At 45.5% G+C, this 19,667-nt stretch overlaps 1 protein-coding gene across 1 annotated transcript in view; it reads right to left on the reverse strand.

Moving 5' to 3' along the window:
• Positions 1-6,983: 6,983 nt before the first annotated feature.
• LOC146349962 (amine oxidase [flavin-containing] A-like) overlaps positions 6,984-19,667 on the reverse strand; it is a 68,561-nt gene continuing 55,877 nt past the window's right edge. Inside the window, exons 10-15 of the mRNA XM_084843860.1 lie at positions 18,847-18,900; positions 17,480-17,537; positions 15,867-15,964; positions 14,801-14,912; positions 11,424-11,486; positions 6,984-10,059 (exon numbers count right to left, since the gene is read on the reverse strand). Coding sequence (XP_084699986.1) covers positions 9,898-10,059; positions 11,424-11,486; positions 14,801-14,912; positions 15,867-15,964; positions 17,480-17,537; positions 18,847-18,900 — 547 coding nt within the window. The 3' untranslated portion in view covers positions 6,984-9,897. The remainder of the gene's footprint in view (positions 10,060-11,423; positions 11,487-14,800; positions 14,913-15,866; positions 15,965-17,479; positions 17,538-18,846; positions 18,901-19,667) is intronic.

A 19,667-nucleotide genomic window follows, 5' to 3' on the forward strand; every position in this document is an offset into this window, starting at 1 on the left:
GTGCATTTATTTTGTCGTAATATAGATATAAAAAGGAACTGCACATGGACATAGTCTGGTACAATTAGACTGTATATGTATGCTTACCTGGGAGTAAAATCCATTGAACTCAATGACCTGATTCTCATGTAACGACAACCCCTGGGCTAAACAACCCCTGTGCTGTCAGGGCCAAGCGGTAAGAGCAGGTGTGCCACTTCCACTTTTACTCAGCATCCCATGCTCGGCTCCTTAGGGCTAAACAACCCAGTGGTTAACCTATTGTTTGTTGTTTGGTTAATCACTGGGTTGTTTAGCCCCTAAACAACTCAGGTTTGGATGACACGCTCAGCAACCTATGAAGGAGCCGATGGTGGGTTGCTGAGTAAAAGGGGAAGTGGTGGACATGCTGCAGGCAGCGTGTCTACGCTCCCTCACTTGTCCCTGACAGCCCATGGGTTGTTTAGCCCATGGGCTGTCATTACATGTGAACTGGCCCAATGGGGCGTATTTCTGAGTAAACATGCATAGGGATTGCACTGTGAAAGACTTGCAGATTCCCCTCTGAAATCAATGGATTGTAAATTAAACAAGCAAAGAACTTATGCTAGACAGAGGACAGATGAATTCTGAAACTTTGTATTCTAAAACCACCACCACCACCAACAGATACTTGTCACAGATTAAAGATACACTGATTAAAGATGCACAGATTGATTGTGGCAGAAGCTTTCATGGACAGAAGGGAGTCTATCCCACCCAGGCTTATGCCCCAACAATCTTTTGCTTTTCCTGGTTCTAACATCGCTACACTTCTAGAATTTCTTTTACTCTGGAATAGCTCCAGCATCTTCAGTGGTACCACTGAGGATTAAGGGCTAGTCCACATTTGCGTGTCTTTCAGTTGGCACCAATGGGATTCCCCTCACCCGTGTTCTAGCTATACATGGGGAGGGGGGATGATTTAAACTCTGATCATCCTAGGGAATAAAGACAAAAGCTTCCCGTCCTTGCACACAGCATTTCAGATAAGGATTGCCCCCCCCCCTCCCCGGCAGACACCTGTAATTAACTGCTGGGGCGGGCAACTTGTGGCCCTCCAAAAGTTTTGGCCTGCAACTCCCATCAACCTTAGCCAGCATAGCCAATGGTGAGAGGGATCACGGGAGTTATAGGCCAAAACATCTGGAGGGCCACATGTTGCCCACTCCTGAACTAAAGCGACACCAGATATGTAGGTGAATGCTGCTTGCTTGCTTGCTTGCTTATTTATTTATTTTAAAATGTCTGCTTTGACCCTTCGTGTGTGATAGCTCTGAGTTAGAGAGAATGTTCAGAACTGGCAGACTGGTAAAGCACATCTGCAGCGGTGGATTTTACTACCTTCCATATCTATGAGGTGAGTTTTCCCTGGTAGGAATGCTTGGAACTTAAGCCCTGTTCAGGGATTCCTGGAAGCATGTTGCTACAACACACGAGGGGGAGATCCCTTGTGGATAAAGGAGGCTCTGCTCTTCAGGCAGGATTTAACCCTAATGCAGAAACAGGAACATACTTATGGGTGAACACGCATGCAAAAGTGACATGGGCTAGAACAGATTGATTCACACACTCCTACTGACAGGGTAAATATGCAGTCCAGGCCTATCAAGAGCCTAAATCTGGGAGCATGAACTATGAACAGGGGCCACCAGCCTATCTGAAATATACAAAACAAATAGGCAAACTCTTGAGTCAGAGTTTTAATATTGGCCTCTCTGAAATGAGGAATTTGTGAAAGCTGGACAGCTTGCTTTCTTATTGCGAAGCAGCAAAGTGTGTGTGTGTGTGTGTGTGAGAGAGAGAGAGAGAGAGGGAGGTTGGGGGAAGGGAGAGAGAGAGAATGAGAATAACGTCTTTCTCCACCTGATTTTCTGTTGCAATCCCCCCCACCCCTGCGATACCATTCCAACAGTATTCTAGATGCATCTTTGTGAAGTTATCTGGAACTCTATAGGTGAGAAAGCCACAGGGGGAAGGGGTGATTTTTAGCACAGAAATCTGATACGTCTCCCCCCCCCCCCGTGGAATTCTAGGTATGTGTTTGTGAGCTTAAACATGCACATGGAACTCTCTAGGTGGGAAATCAGTTGGGAAAGATGTGGAGGGGGAGCATGGGAGGTGGGGAAAGACTAAACACCCCTGCTGCATCTCTTTTCAAATTGCCCAGTCCCATGTCATTTTGCAATGGAGAAGTGGGCTACTGTCTAAGATGGCAGTCTGAAGTAGGGCTGTGCACGGACCCCCCGATCTGCTTCAGATGCCGCTTCGGCTCATCCAAAGCAACCCCGCTCCACCTCACACCTATTCGGACCCCTTCCGATCCGACTCCGATCTGAAGTGAGATTCGGATATCCGGATCATGTGTCTTGGGCATTTTCACATTGACTTGCATGGGAAAACACAAATGGTCATAACTTTTTTAGTTTTTATGATACAGGCATGACATTTGGGGACCTGTCCACACCCCTGGAGAGGAGGCCACCAAAATTTCAGACAGTTTAGCCCAGTGTTTTTTGTCCTAGGTGGAGTTGAAATCTGATGTTTTCCACAGAAACTCTCAAAGCAAAGAGCTGTAACTTCTCGGACTCAATGGCCTTGTAGGCCCCTTCCAACCCTATTATTCTATGATTCTCTCTGTTTCCACACACACACACATGACACCTTGGCCTCTCCCAGCTCCCCTCCAAGGCATTTCACCCCCCGAAAGCCCAGGCAGTTTTGCCCACTGGCTTGTGTGCTAGGCAGTGGTGAAATTTGATTTTGTCCAGGAAAACTCCCAAAGCCAATAGCTGTAACTTCTCCCTGTTTCCATGCACGCATGTGAAACCTGGGCCCCTCCCAGCCCCCCTCGAGAGCATCCCACCCACCACAGCCCAGGCAGTTTTGCCCACTCGCTTGTGTGCAAGGTACAGGTGAAATTTGAGTTTGTCCAGGAAAACTCTCAAAGCAAAGAGCTGTAACTGCTCCCTGTTTCCATTCATGTGTGTCACACCTGGGCACCTCCCAGCCCCCCTTGAGAGCATCCCACCCACCAGAGTTCAGGCACTTTGGCCCACTGGCTTGTGTGCAGGGTGCTGGTGAAATCTGAGGTTTTCCAAGAAAACTCAGAAAGCAAAGAGCCGTAACTTCGCCCTGTTTCCACGGATGTGTGTGAAATCTGGGCTCCTCCCAGCCCCCCTTGGGGGCATCCCACTTGCCAAATTCCAGGCACTTTGGCCCACTGGCTTGTGTGCAAGGTGCAGGTGAAATTTGATTTTTGCCAGGAAAACTCCCAAAGAGCTGTAACTTCTCCCCACCTCTGCCCCGCCAACACCCCGAAGATGCCTCATATTGCACTGAATTGCTTTGCCACACAGTGGACTGTTATTGGAATAAGAAGGTAATTAATATAAATACTATGTGTCTCGTGCTTTCTCAGCACTGCCTTGAAATCTGGATGTATAGTGTTGGTGGAACTAGAACCTAGCATGCACACATACACAGGCACAGACACACAAGAGCTAAAGAAAAGCAGAACTACCCAAGCAAATGACGGGTGTCTTTAATTTATTGTTTTGTATTTCATGTTCTTTTATAAAGGCAGGATAACTTCAAGAAATACAGGGCGATAGCGCAGGCGATTAGATAACAGCCAAATCAAACCCTTAAAAACCCCCCAAACCTTTCTTTAATTTCTGTTTTGAAAGGATCAACACAGAGAAGACACAGACAGTTCACTTCAGCATGGGGGTGGGGGGACAAACACTACACACATAGGCTATAATATGTCTTTCTTTAAGGATTTAGAAAGAAAGAAAAAACTGAATGCTTGAATATGACTTAAAGTCAATGTCTGTTCTTAAAATTCTAAATAAGAGTGGGTTTGTAAAAATCCAGAAGAGACACAGTTGACTGACAAAAACGACAAGAAAATAGAACAGAGAAAGCAGAAGTAAGGCTCGACGTTACACAACAAATGCAGCCTTTTCCGGAGTCCAAAATCGAGATAAGCATAGGAATGGTGGGGGAGGGGGAGCATGGCAGCAATTTGCAAGGAAAAGCTATGTTAGTTTGAAAAAATATGGAAAGGAGAGATTGAATCTAATCAAATACAAATAACATAAATAAGTTGGAGGTACAAAGATATAGGAGAAAGCGGCTGGAAGAGGTCCTGCAAAAGACACTGTCCCAATGGGGATGGACGGTCAAGGAGCGAGAGAAGTACAGCCAAGCTGTTTCCTTTTAATTTAAATGCTGAGGAAAGCTTAATGGCAATCAACATTGAAGAAATTGAAGAAACAACTCCAAGGAATGCACGCGCGCGCACACGCACGATCATCTACTCGCACCAGCCCTCTCTCCCAAAGACACAGCTAGTGCAATGACTGAATGCAGCCTTTTTCCGAAGTATATACCCCTTTCCTCCAACGCTCTCTCTGATTGGAGACTGCTAGCGTTGGTTCTGGCTGAGGGTTCCTATTCGCCAAAGCACACTCCCTCCTCCTCCTCCTGTGCTCACCTCCCCACGTCCGCTTGCCTTCCCCCTCCCTCCCTCCCTCCTCCTCCTCCCCCTCCACGTGAGCGTTGAGAAGTGGATACATTTTGGAGACAGCCTGTCTGGTTTGCTGAGGCATTCAGTAGAGCTCCGAATATACGAGGCAGAGGAGGCGCTTCATGGGCTGTGCGCTTCGCCCCAGGGCAAAGTACTCTGAAATGCCTCGTATCATGAGGCTTTTGCTCCAAAACAGCTCGCTTTGCCTCGTTATTCGGACTTTGTAACAAGGCAGTGTGCACCCCTAGTCTTAAGGTGCAATCCTATGCATGTTTAGACAGAAAAAAGGACAAATCCAGGATACCCCAGCCAGCATGGGTGGCTGGCATGCTCGGAGTTGTAGGCCTTTTTTCTGCCTATATATGTATAGGATGGCGCCCTGAGTTGCTTTTTTAATATATATAGCCTCAACTGTTGTAGCTTTTCCTCATAGAGACAGTGCTCCAGCTTGCTGATCATAGCATAGCCCTAATTGCTTTAATCCAGTTAAGAACAAAACACTGCCAGCTGTGTGTCAAATAATAAGACATGGCATCAAACATGGGAAAAACTAACAAACTTGGGGGAGGGCAGGACTTTAAACTTCCATATTAAATTGTAGATAAATATGAGTATGGGCAAAAACTCTAGAAATCACATTCGAAAGGAAATTGCTGAAGCTATCAAGAAGCCATGGAATATGATTCCTTGAAGGCACCAACAGGAAAACAAGTAGCTCTGCAATGTCAGCACAGAATGATTTTAAAGGGAAAAACAATGACTACACAACAAGAACAATTGCCTCCAACAAAATACCCATGTGATGCAACCTATGTGCCAATTATCATATTTCAACGTATTTCAAGTGTAAAGACTAGGCCTGATCGTGGCCTGATTTTGAAGAAAAGAGAAAAAGGATCAGTGAGAGAAATCCTTGGCTGTCCATACTAGGAATGGCTGAGAAATTGTTTCCGTTGAGTTTTTGTTATGGATTTACTGATTCGTACCTCTCAGACACGTATGAAATTTGCAGTTGGAAATCCACAGATTTCTGAGCTTGCAATGCATTCCATGAAACAAATTCCCCAAACGTGTCTGTTAACAAAGACACATATAAAATGCATAAAGAAAATTGCATGCATCTCTAATATGTGCACAAGCATGCTTTAGGAAGGAGGAGGAGAAGGGAGAGAGAGAGAGAGAGAGATGTTGTTTTCAGTGGGAGCAGCAGCACTGTGTCAGAAAGCAGCACGATACTGCCATGCCAGTTTTAATGAAGCTCTTTTATTTGAAATCCCATTTGCAGTTCCCACAGTCAGGAGAAGTGCTTTTCTCTGCGTGAAGTTTTGGAATGCTGCACAAAGCAACATTAAGCGATCAAAGGCAGTGGCTGCGGAACGGTGCCACCATTTCACATGGTAATGAAGGCTCATCATAAATGCCCCAATCAAGCAAGGGATCCCTCTGTGAATGAATCACCCATCTGTATTGGGTCCACACATGCAACAGGGACCCCAGCCTGGGGTGCTTCCTCCTCTACCAATTACAGACAGAGCCACTCAGCACTGATGGCTCTGACAGTGCTGATTACCAGGGAGGGGATGCTGGTGAGCCTGTTTCCAGATAGCATCTCCCTGACCATTGGCTGACCATCAGTGGAAACCATTTCTCAGCCATTTCTAGTATAGAAAGCCAAGGATTTCTCTCACTGATCTTTTGTTCTCTTTTCTTCAAAATCAGGCCACGATCAGGCCTAGTCTTTACACTTGAAATATGTTGAAATATGATAATTGGTGCACAGGTTGCATTAGGGGGTTGGACTCGATGGCCTTGTAGGCCCCTTCCAATCCTACTATTCTATGATTCTATGATCTGTGGGGTGCAGGAAGGATCACAGTTTCACAAGTTCAGTTCACTGCTGCACATGAGGATCTCTGGAGCATGGCCACCCCCTGCTAAACAACTTAAGAAGGAAGGAGTGGCCAGTGCTAAATCCAGGACTTGTGTTTTGTTTAATGCCTAACATTTTAAATTTTAATTTAGAACTTTATCATTATCTACCGTGGGGTAGTGTGGATCAGCTGACGTGTCCTTATCCTGAGATGAGCCCCCCTACAGCACATGCAAGAGCCTCCTTTTCTCGTTGACCTGGAGAGAATCCCCCCACCTTCAGTGACTGGGGTTTTGTGCACAAGGCTTGCTCCAATCCAGAGAACTGCAGATACAGCAGGAGGCTGTGTGCCAGTGCTGCACGGCGCTTCCTTCGTCTTTCTCTCCAGGCATTCCTATTCTTCTCCTCCTGCCCTGAGGTGATCAGCACTTCGAGCCACCACTGTTACCTGTGCAGAGCTCTGAAGTGTTTCCTGAAAGCAGCGTGTCTGTGCAGTTGCAGGTAATGGGTAATTTGCAGGAAATAAATTGCTTTACAAGAGTCATAAAAACGACACAGCATGAATGTTCTGGAGTGTTTTAAATGGATACTTTAATGGCAATTCAGGGGATGTTCAAAGGCACATTTCACTAAATTACTGAGATAAAGAGGCAGAGACCATCTCCGCCATTTTACAAAAGGGAGGAAGCATAAGCAGATCCAGGTTCCCTTACTGCCAAGTTGCCTGATCATCAATCTATATAGGATCATCTGAAGTACATTATTTCCTTTCAGAGAACCATTTGTTACACAATAATTGTGCATTACCAGTGTGGTGTAATGGCTCAGGTGCTGCATTTAGACTGAGAACAGAGTTCAAAGTATCTGCTTACCAGGTGAACATGGGCCAGTCACGGTCTCTCACCTTCACATACCTCAAAGGGTTTTTGAGAGGATAAAAGCAGGGAGGATGTTCCCCTGAATCAAAAAATGTTATCTATATTGTACATGCCAATCACCCTCTGCTTTCCTAGTTCCTATTTTAAGCATTTTTCAACTCATTCATATTTCAAAGTAGCAGCATCAAATGCATTTGGAATGGGGGTGGTGGGGACTAGTCTGAACTAGTCAGACCTCATCTGAAGTGCAGTGTCCAGTTCTGAGAACCTCACTTTAAGAAGGACATAGACAAATTGAAACTGGTTCAGGTGCAAAAAAAACGGGCAAGCAATATGGAAAACGAACCGTGTAACAGAGGTGTTAAAAATCTCTCAGCCTCAGGGCTGAATCCCATTTTGGAGAAGCTCTCAGTCACCTCATTCCAGTGACAGGCAGGGCTGAAGACAAACAGGGCAGGGCCAAAATACTCAACCCCCCAGCATGTTCTAGCTTAAAGCTCTTATTGCCAATAACTAAGCCTCAAGAGAGGCATTTCAACCTTTTAGGAGGGGGGGGGGAAACATACAAAAGCCAGGAAAGCATCAAATGCTCAGCAGGCAGAATAAAGTGGGCCCGGCCATCTTGGGAACCCTGGAGGCCTGATTTGGGACTTTAGGTGGGCCAGATGTGGCCTACGGGCTCGAGGTTCAACACCTCTGCCCTATAAGTAAAGGTTGGAGGAACTGCGTATGTTGAGCATGGAGAAGAAAAGACTGAGTGGGACATAATAGCACTCTTCATATACCTGAAGGGCTGTCACATACAAGGGGGCAAAGACTGCCCCAGAGGGCAGAACTAGATCTAATGGGCATAAGTTCCAAGAGGGCAGATTTTGACTAAACATGTCAGGAATGAATCTGAGCATGTGGAGATGTCTGGCAGCTCAGATTAAGAATCAGAATGGGAACAGCCAGAACAGAAGGAGGCACTATCTCTAGTGAGCTCAGATATGGTGAGACTTTCTTCCCAAGACCTTGACACACAGAAGGACGAGCCTGAACGGCTCCCCCATTCCTCCACCATGGGAACTCAGGGTTTGGAAGAGGATGAGAAGGAGAGTGGGGGCCATGACTTGAGGGATGCTAGGGTCCGTCGCAGAGCGAAGCGGGAAAAGTTAGGGGCAGGGCTCAGACGCTCCACCAGGTTGACCATTCGTGGAAGCCAACCTAAGAGGAAGCATCCCTGCAAAGGAAGTCTGGTGAAGCAACTTCTCTAACTTCCACTTCCGTCTCCTGTATTGATATTCGTAGATATATCAATACAGATTAGCGGCCTAGCGGTTTCATCACAGTCTGGGAGTTTCCTAGATTCTGCATTTGTAAAGTAGCTAAAGGTAAAGGTGTCCCCAACCAGTCGTGTCCGACTCTAGGGTGCGGTGCTCATCCCCGTTTCTAAGCTGAAGAGCCAGCGCTGTCCAAAGACGCTTCCGTGGTCATGTGGCCGGCATGACTGAACACTGAGGTGCACAGAACGCTGTTACCTTTCCCGCTGACACGGTACCTATTTATCTAGTTGCAATTTCTTGCTTTCGAACTGCTAGGTTGGCAGGAGCTGGGACTGAAGACGGGAGCTCACTCCGTCACACAGCACTTGGGTCTCGAACTGCTGACCTGCTGACCTTCCAGTCTGCAGTTCAGCTAATAAAGTAGTGTTAGCCTGAAGCCTAGTTTCCTGGAGTGTGTTGACTGTGAAGGGAGAGGATGTAGGAACGTGACAGAACACTAGGAGAAACGTCCTGACAGTAACAGCAGTTCAACAATACAGCCAATTACATAGAGGGGTGGGTAGGCTCTCCCTTGCTGGAGGTCTTCAAACAGGCTGGACAGCCATCTGTTGGGGGTGCTTTAAACTGGATTCCTGCACTGAGCAGGGGTTTGGGCTAGGGGTCGTACAAGGTCCCCTCCAACTCTGTGATGGCAACTCTATGTCTTTTCCTGCAAGGCAGTACACATACATTAATGTAACACACCCCTTACTTGGGTCCACTTTTATTGATGTAACCTTTAAGAAACAAGTTCTCCCTCTCTTTACTTTATGACTTTGCCTTTTGCAATTAACATTACTTATTTCTCTTCATTCAACTCCATGCTGAGTTTCATATTTCAGTACATAATAGCTGAAAGTACATTTACAGGGAGGGTTTTTGTTGTTGTTTTGGCCACGGTACCAAGTACAGCAGACATTTGACATAATAAGCATCTAGTTTCAGAAGCTGTTAGCATAAGCCTTTAACATTTATTTGTTCCCCACAAGATTTTTAAAAAATCAAGACCAGTGGAAATTTTCCAAAGGCAGTGGAAATGTGCAAAGTCTCTGTTCTAGTTTGTTCTCTCATTAGGTATAAGAGGCGGGAAAGGTCACTGACTTTGAATCAAGGGAAGTCAATGAGGAAAAACAAAAAGGCCCTCACTTGCTCCGTTGCCATTTGATTTTGTGTTGTAAAAGGACAGATGAAATTGGTTTGGACGTGTTGATTCAGGTGTCCAAAAGAGGGTCTGAACAGCATCTCTCCAAAAATAGCGTTCACAGCATGAAGGGAAAAATGGAAACTGTTGTTTCAGATGTACTCTCGGGAGATAAGTCCCTTTTTATAGGCAAAGAGTCCAGCTGCAGCCAGTGAGGTGAAGAAAGCAGAACATCCAAGAAAGGCCAGCAGTCCTGGGACAGACGGCAAGTTTCTCTCCCAAAAGGTAGTTGTAAATGGGAGAGCCGGGACTTCCTAGGTGGGAAACATTCATTATTAGAGCTTGGTAATTAGAGCAACTAAGGCTGCAATCCTATGCAAATGTACAAGGAAGTAAGCCACACTGAGCACAGTGGCATTTACCTCTGAAGAGTCGGACACGAATGAACGACTGAACAACAACAACAACAAATATTCATAGGACTGCACTCAAAGACACTTTTAAGCCTCAGAAATTTTACAGTGCAGTTGAAATTCTGACTCTTCAGAAATACGGTTGCAAGTGGAGCTGACAAGGGGCAGGAAAGAGACAATGGCGGGAGAATGTTTAAAGCAGGTGTAGGCAACCTGGTGCCCTCCAGATGTTTTGGCCTACAACTCCCATCAGTCCTAGCCAGCATGGCCAATGGTAAGGGATTCTGGGAGCTGTAGTCCAAAACATCTGAAGGGCACTAAGTTGCTTTCCCCTGGTTTAAAGGATGTTGGGAACAAGAAGAGGTTGCAGATTAAGTGCCAGGGGTACCAGAGAGGAGGTGGGGGAGCAGTACAGGAGAATGGCATGGTAGGGGAAGAGCTTTCCTAATTACAAACCATCCCCATGCTCAGTTGGTAAGATGTCCAGTTGTAAAACTACAATTAGAAGAGCGAGAGGGGAAGATGACCCTGTTGTTTTAAAAGGAAGTCGGACATTTCCTGTGTATCTTTTGGTTCCTTGAACTGAACACCTTGTGCTTAGATGTTAAATGCACATCTGGTGCTGATTCCCATCATAAGCAGCAGCTGTGGCCCAAAATACAGCAGGACAAAGAGCTCATTTCCTTCCCCTATTCGGTTTTGTCCATCTTACTACCATAATGCCTATCCAGCAGTCTGCCAGCTACACATAAGCACTTAACATAAGAGCATAAGAAAAGCCATGCTGGAACAGACCCAAGCTTTCTGTTCCCACAGTTGCTAACCAGATGCCTATGTGAAGCCCACAAGAGGAACAAGTGCGCAATAGCACTCTCCCACTCACATTCCCCTTCCACTTCAAGGTTATGTGTTTCCTGTAGAGACTGTGTGCCCGTTTCAGTTCATATGCATGTGTGTGAGATGGTGAGAGAAGTAAAATAGCCACTGACAAGTGGATCAAAGCTTTTGATTTTTGTTTTCCATTTTTCAGATGAGAGGCTGCAGGCCTCCATGTGCCCTTACTACTGAAGCACACATGTCTTGAATGCACTCTCTAGAAACATGGCCAATGTTTCCATCGCTAAGATCATGGCGATTTTTCTGCCAGGCATCCTCATTATATGCTGAGAAATTACAGCAGTAAGGTTGTATCAACTAGGGCCTAGGTGATGCATCAAGAATGTTGCATCCAGCATTACTAGAAGGGCACTTGAGAGAAGACTTGCCTTTGACTCTGGTTCAGGTACCCAAATTTCATTCTTTGAAATTTTTCCCAAGCTGCACAGTATCTGGAAGGCATAAAATTTTATCTCATTAACAATCATTCTTTTTATATCATACAAATCATGCCGCTGGAAGAGATAAAGAGACTACTGAAGGCCAATTCTTAGATTGCATGAGCAGTGCAGATGGCAAGGGCTGGATGCGCCTGATCTCGTCTGATCTCAGAAGCTAAGCAGGGTCAGCCCGGGTTTGTACTTGGAAGGGAGACCGCCTGGGAATCAGGCTTCCTGCACTGAGCAGGGGGTTGGACTCGATGGCCTTGTCAGCCCCTCCCAACCCTATGACTCTGTGATCTATGATCTAATGCCATTTCTGCAAGCTTGGGCCCCACATTCTGATGCTAATACCTGAAACAGGGACAGACAGGTAACATACTTCTCTCCCAAGCCAGCGCTGTTGGCTTGCAGGGAGGTACAGCACTGCTGTGGTAAGCACCGCACGGTCTGACCCTTCCACGTAGTTCCCAGTTTCAGACATCTCCAGTAGGGCTGTGGCAAGCGACCTGACTATGTGAGCTGGTGGCCACACCACAAAGGCAACCCATCATCCAGTAGGACAATAAGCCCAGATAAAAATTGGTCCCAAGTTCAACCTTCCACAAACACACTGCCAGCTAGGACTGTCCACATATCGAACCCCTCCAGATCAATCCAAGGTGCTGAAAGTACAGCACAGTGCTTACAAAACAGGTCCAGATGACTCAAGGAAGTGAGCCGAGTCATACCTAATATGCCCCAGGGGTGTAGCGCTCTGGGCTCACACCGGCACTTTGCTCCCGCACTTTTATTGGAGCCAGCTCCCAGCAGGGTCGCAGTCTGCTGCTGCAGGGCAGACGCGGCGGGAGGAGGAGGGAGCAGAGGAAGGGAGTGTGAGCGACTGGCAGCTGCCTCTCGCTGCCTCTTGCCTACCGTGCAGAGCCGGCCAGACAAAGGGGGTGAGAGGGGGAGCCAGAGGGAGCTCTGCAGCCTCCTCTCGTGCCCCCTATTCTCCTCCTCAGTTCTCAGCTTCTCCGCCTTCCACCCTGAGCAGCCGCCACGCCTCGCAACTCGACCACCCCCAGCCTGTCCCCGCTCCGAGCCTGCGCTCCTGGTGCTGCCCTCGTCGTCCTGCAGCACTGGCCACCTGTTCAGGGCTGCTGCTGCTGGCCACGGCAGGAGCGGGGTGTGTGTGTGTGCCACCACCACTGTCTGTTGCTCGTGCTTATGCAAGGGACTTGCCGTGTGGGGGAGAGGGATTCTAGTGGACTTGATGTGTAGACGTGAGCAGGGGATCATGTTTTCGCGCCATGCAGTGAAACGTTTTCACCTGCCATTTGTTTGCACATTAAGTTTGTCCTTCAAGGCATAGGAGGGGGCCTGGGGTTGGATCCAACCCCTCTGGTTGACAGTAGGATCCTAGGTTTGTTTACTCGGAAGCAAGTCCCGATGTGTTCAGTGGAGTTTATGTTGGAGGCATGCGTCACTTAACCTGAACCTGAAGCATTAATATGAGTAAGGTGGGAGGGAATGAGAGCCCTCTTCTGTCTTTTTTCCTTGTCTCCTCCCTCTAGTTTCCTGTCTTCTTCCTCATGCAAGTGTTGCTGACCTCAGCCAGCTTATCTTGAGATGTAAGTTTGTTATATCTCCAGTAAAAGTCTGTTCCTAACACTCCACCCGAGTGTGTTTTGTCTACATCTGTGGCTACTGATAGTGGGGGCGGGGGTGGGGATTCAGACTTCAGTTTACTCCCCTAGTGAGTGTAGTTATGCTTGTAGCCTTGTAGGGCAATCCTACTTGTCTATTCAGAAGTAAATACCATTATGTTCAATGGGATTTACTCCCAAATAAGTGTGTATAGGATTTCAGCCTTACAGGAGTTGTGGGTCACCATGGACTAATTTCCATTAATTTTAATGGGGCATTGCTTCACACCTGGTTGCAAAGGCTCTTCATAATAATAATTAATAATGAATATACTATGATAATATAGTTATTGTTGTTGTTGTATCTTGAATTAAAAAGGATTAATCTTTTTGGTCCACACTGGAGGCATTCAGGATGAAGCTGGACAGCCATTTGTCAGGGATGCTTTGATTTGGATTCCTGCACTGAGCAGGGGGTTGGACTCAGTGGTCTTATAGGCTCCTTCCAACCCTGCTATTCTGTGATTAGCCAAATAATATTTTCTAGAACATTGCTGGACATGACTGTGTGTGTTTTCTTTTCAAATGGACTTTTTAATAATTCTGAATTAGGGTGGCCAGATACTCCAAACAAAGTAACTGAAAGCTCATTTGTATTGTATAATCTTACAAGGTTGTATAATTTTAAAAGGGGGCGTGGCTGTGAGGGGGTGTGGCTGTAACTATCATGAAGGGACCCTGCACTTCTGAATTTGCCACTACACTACTGATATGCCCATCTGTTTGTGTCATCTGGAGCTGTTTGATAAAGAATGTAGCATAATGTGTGGAAAGAAAAGAACATGATAAGAGGGAGGATAAAGCTACTTGTAGGGGTGTACAAATTACTTACCCCGTTCCGGTCCAGGGTATCCATGGGGGGGGGGGAGGCGATCCATCCCTCCCCCTGGAATCCTCCCCAGCCGGTTCCGCTCTGCGGCTGTGATAGGCTACAGAAATACTTACGTAGCTTATCACGACTAATGCAGGGACGCAAATGGCAGCCGCAGACCGGGGCAGCCATTCGCGGCCACAGACCAGGGGCAGCGGACGGACCGGACAGACGACACCAGGTAGGGTCTGTCCTGGGACAATTTCGTGGGGTGACAGGGGGGATTGCTCCATTCCGCCACGGACTCCGGGGGGCTGGATTCTAAAGAATCTGGCCTCACTGGAGTCCGTGGCGGAATTCTCTAACATCCCTAGCTATTTGACAGTTAAAATTTGTGTGAGACTACGAGGAAACACTGGCTTCCCTAGGAATTATACTCAAGTATTAGAGTGGACCTGAATGATCACTTAAGCTGTGTAGAAGGCTGAAAAAGCTTGGATTTAGAGTTTAAGTTAAATTAAGTAGCCACGGCATGCCTTTCAAGTTATTCTGACTTGCTTACATTTGCATTTAGTTTGAAAAATTAAGCTTACATGTAAAAATGCTTCAGTTTAGCAAACAACAATAATTGGGATTTACTAAGAGCCTATTGTAATAAAAGAGCTTTGGTTTATATAAATGTTCTTCAGTCCTTCTAATTTGACGAGCCTTCTTTCTTGAGCAGTGAGAGTAGTTCAAGTACGGATACCAAGACACCAAACCTCCTTGGCACAGCTGGCATATTTAGGTCTTCAAAGAAGATGCCAGGGAGGACTGGCTCTCTTTACCTCTCTGGCAGCTCTCTCTCCTGCCTGCACTGCCCCTTCCATGTAGCCACTCCACTGGGTAGCCGTCTCAGTGCCAGCAAAGTAGATCCTACCTGCTGGCTGGCGAATTACCCTGTCAAACAAACATCACAACAATGTAAGAGAATAGTGAGAATCAGCCCACTCACAGTTAAAATGTTTTTTTTATGAAGTGCGGATAGGCATCAAGGCTGAAGAGCAGTGGAGGCTGGTGGCTCCAATGTCATGGTTCAGCATCTTGGAAAACTCCTTTAGAGTTCTGACTGGTTCTGACTGAAACCCAGAGTGGATTCACCAAGCCACTGACATCAGTGCCACCAACCCACACTGCTGAAGGGTCTTAGGCTACTGCATAGCAGGTACTAGTGGAGGTTTGACATGTCCAGGGAAAGTAGACATGTTTGCAACCCCCACCACACCTTCCATTTTCTGTGCATTGTTTTCATACATGGGCACATGCATGAAAGAGGAAGGGAGAGGGGATGCATCCCTTTCATTCAGCCAGGCCAATATTCCCTGTCCTGCCATGCTGTCTTGGCAGCATTAATGCCCATTTGCACTGTGGAGTAAGACTCGTTCCAAGCCAGCTCTATCATGCATGACTGTGGCAGAATGTGGGTTTGGGTGCACATTCAAATGTGCATCCCCATCCACATTCTATCACAACTAGTCAGCTCAGTGCAGCTGGAACAGTGTGTGTGCTGGCCCTGTTGCCTTGCTCATGGTGACGTTCCCTCTAACCCCAACACCTGCCCCTTGCAAACATCTGTCCATTTCATGCAGGGGGTGAGTGTGTATGTGTATGCATGCATGTGCAGGGTGTGAGCACATGTGAATGGTGTGAATGCATGAATGTCTGGGTGAGTGTGTAAAAATGTGTGAAGGCACTTGCCAGCAGGGGCTCCACCCACGGCTGGTATGTGACCCATGGTGTGAATTTGGTCCCCAGGCCAAAAATGGTTCCCCACCCCTGGTCTTGTAGTTGTTCTGTAGTTCAACCATTTTGGATAACCATGTCAACACAGAATATGTTATTATCTGGTTTTACCTTCCATACTGGGAAATAATGCCTGGTGGGAAATAGGCTGTATAGCAGCCGCCAGAATATTGTTCTCCACTCCAGTTCTTTTCTTCATAATGCACTGGCTGTAAGAGTAAACCAAGGATGAGAAACAAAGCAGAGTAAGAAGATCATTGAAACAAGGCAGAATTAAAATTGGAAATGCTGGATATTTTCCGGTGGAGGCTGGTGGCTTCTATTTCAGTGGGGCTATAAATCAGCTCTGGTTTTCAGTCAGAACTAAAGGAGCTATTCAAGGTGCTGAACCCATTGGGGTTCAGCACCTTGGATACCTCCTTTAGAGTTCTGACTTGTTCTGACTTGTTCTGACTGACACCCAGAGTGGATTTAATACCCCACTGAAATCGGAGCCACCAGCCTCCACTGATATTTTCCCAGTTTCCCATACTGGATTATATGAAGGCATATTCATATAAATAGAATACCATGGGTGTAAACTTAGCAGAGTCACACTTCTATAGAGCTCTGACTCAACAATATGGACTGAGCTGGATATCATGCTTAGTGGCTACTGCCTAGGGCCACAGCACAAAGCTTTAGTTTTAGTCATTTCTCCAATGAGCAATGTGCTTTCAGGGTAATGAGCAGACCCATTGAAATGAACGACGTCTAAGTTAGTCACAACTAATTTAATTCCCATTCATTTCAATGAGTCTATTCTACATAGGACAAACATTGGATACTGCCCAGGATTAGTTAGTACGAGAATTTGTTATTCCTGCAGCATTTCTCTGAAGAAACGGTAATAATGGAGCAGAACTTGTATTGTTTTCACATGTTTTCTTTCTTTAGACCCCATGAGAGGGGGTGAATTTAAAGAGGAAGGAAGTGGCTGGGTGGGAAAGTATAACTTCCTTTATCCAAGCATGGTGGTCCCTATCTGGATTGGGCCCCCATGCCCTTCCTCTAGAGTAAAATAAAACCATACGATCCCCTAGATGCTATGCAATGCTTTCTGCCTCTGAGAAATTCAGGGAAATTAGAGCCCACCAAGCTTCTTTTGCTAAGCACCTATTTATTGTTAACCTCATAGCAATATTGCTACTTCAGGTGTTAAGAGAAATTACATTTCCCTGCATTAGAAGTTTTATATTAAGAATATATATTTTCACACCCACAAACTATTTAGCATTAGCAGTAAGGGTGCAATCTAATGCATGGTTAGCGAGAAAAAAAGCCCTGCTGGGAGTTGTACGACCTTTTCCTGGCAAAACATGTATAGGATTGTGCCCTTAGAAACTATTGCTGCTAGTCACAGGATAGCACAGGGGCAGCGCTTCAAATTTCCTGCCCTTGCAGAATTCACTGCATGGCTTTCTCCAGCCTCCTGTCCCCTGCCGTGAACCTGGCATGCAGAAAAGACCCCCTCCCCCCAAAAGAGCAAAAAGAACAAAAACCACTTGGGTGTTTAAATTTCAGGATTTCATTTAAACTGCAAAGTAAAATAGTTGTCATGTATGACCTTTTAATTCAGAAACCAAAGAATAATATGAGCATATACCCCAAATGTTCATATAGCTTAACCATAATCTGTCATCATTATTGATACTCCACCAATTTCAGATGCTGTTCTTCCTTACGTGTAAAGCTTCTTCTGATCCCAACACTTTTGCATACAGTTCACAGATTTTTCTCTTCCTACATGAAGAAGGAAAAGGTGTAAAAAAGAAGAAAGAAAGCATGAAAGGACCCAAATCCACCATTAGTACAAACTAAGAGTATAGTACAATTAATGTCAAATAACTATCAAAATCCCAGTACAGGGATATTTCAAATATTGAAATATGTGTATCTCATGGAAATACTTCTTTTGAACTATACTGAAGCCTGTACTTGCTGATACTTTCCTATCTTCCTGAGAGCACTGGAGTTGGAGTACCCGTAACCCTGTTGCAGTTGGGGGGGGGAAGTGCATTTGGAAGGCTTTAATTTTCTCTTTTATAATACCCTTACTGTTTTTCTTCCTCCAAGGTTAGGTGGTGGAGATGGTGGAAGGCAATGTACATTTCAGTGTATTGCCTCCCCTCTCCACCAAGCCGGTCCCCAGCTTTGACATATTTTGAACATTAAGAACTGGCAATCTCAATCTCTCTCTCTTTCTCTCCCTACCCCCTTTCTCTCCCTCCCTCCCTCTCTCTCTCTCTCTCTCTCTCTCATGCACATGCACACACACACACACACACACACTCCACTAAGCTTTGTTTTCTAACTAGTGAAATACCAAATGGTGGGAATATGTGCGGAAATGAAGCTTACAGGTGGGTAAACTTTTGCATAACAAACTAACATGTTTTGTTTTGCATTGCACTGTTTTTGTTTCATGGGTTGCTCAACAACAGATAATTACAGAGAACAGGTAAGTGCAAAAACTAGTGCAGTGACTAAAATGTTAGGTTTCGATGCAGGACTCCTGGATTCAAATCCCTGCAAATGCTGCAAAACTTGCTTCATTATTTATTTATATGCATTTCTTTTCTTAGCTGACTTTAAAGGCTGCAGTCTTCCCAAGCCAGCTTACAATATAAAACATACAATTCCATTATTAATATAACAAGTTCATAAAATCATACATCACTTTTAAGCAAATTTAAGAATGAACCAGTTAAAACAAGCCAAGGTGCCCCTGGGCAAGCAATTCTCTTGCAACAGCCTTGAGGTTAAACCACTGCTGCAAGCTCTTTGGAAGAAGGGTAGGCATGCAACTGTAACATTAATAATGATGAAGATGATGATGATGAAGAAGAAGAAGAAGAAGAATTATACAATGGGGAAGGTTTGTAATGGAACCCAATCCCAGTCATCCATCAAGGTTTGATTGTACACTTTTTAAAAAAGATTTCTGTTCTTTAAAAAATGATATTACTAAACATTCATAAATCACTGTTAGATAATTTTTTTAAAACCCAAACTTTTAAATGAGATGCATTTAGAAGTTGCTTATTCGTACCTTTCCTCTTTGCTAAGCTCTGCTAGTCTAAAGGCCTTTCTTGTAAGGATAAAGCTAAAATGGAAAAAGAATTGCACATCAATATTGCATAAATGAATATACCAATTTTAAATATATATACATGCAAAATATTTGTGCTTAGGGAAAGTTCTGAAACATGTAGACAAGACAGATTTTGTACAGAAATACATCTGTTCAGGGAACTGACCGCAGGCACCACAGAAAGTGATGTGCAGACTGCTGCAACAGCCACAGAGCTTCACCTGCCTTGTGTTAACAGGTAAGTGTGCACTATTGCTGATAGCACTGATGGCCTGTTAGACAACAGGAGAAAGGAGACTGACTGGATGGACTATTTCACTAGTGTACTCTGTTTGTAAAATGGGTATGTTTTCAAGCCTACCTTCAAAGAAAGGCTAGAAAAATTTACCCATCTTACATATGTTTTATTCCTTGACGGTATGCTACATATATGCATGCTGTATGTTTTGTGACTTGATGTGCTGCCTGTGGATGAAATCATGTGCTTGTGTTATTGGCTCTGTACATATATCTAGATCTTGTTTTGTGCTTATGCCATGTTGTAGTAGTCTGGATCCTGGCAACCAATAACAGGGACTTCATATCCTCTTCGATAGGGGGTTGCTACATTCTTGAGTTAGAATTGCACCCCTGCTCAGTATTCACCCAGTCATGCACCCTGCACCTACCCAACAAGCTTCAGAGACCATGAGAGTGCTGATCAGTGAAGGGGAAGGAAGGAAAAGGCAGCCTTCCATCTACCCTGTCTATCATGCTCAAGCTTTCCTGGTTTCTGATAT

The sequence above is a fragment of the Heloderma suspectum genome, chromosome 3 (assembly GCF_057233095.1).
Source record: "Heloderma suspectum isolate Gila_16-S chromosome 3, 16-S_ref, whole genome shotgun sequence".
NCBI lineage: Eukaryota > Metazoa > Chordata > Lepidosauria > Squamata > Helodermatidae > Heloderma > Heloderma suspectum.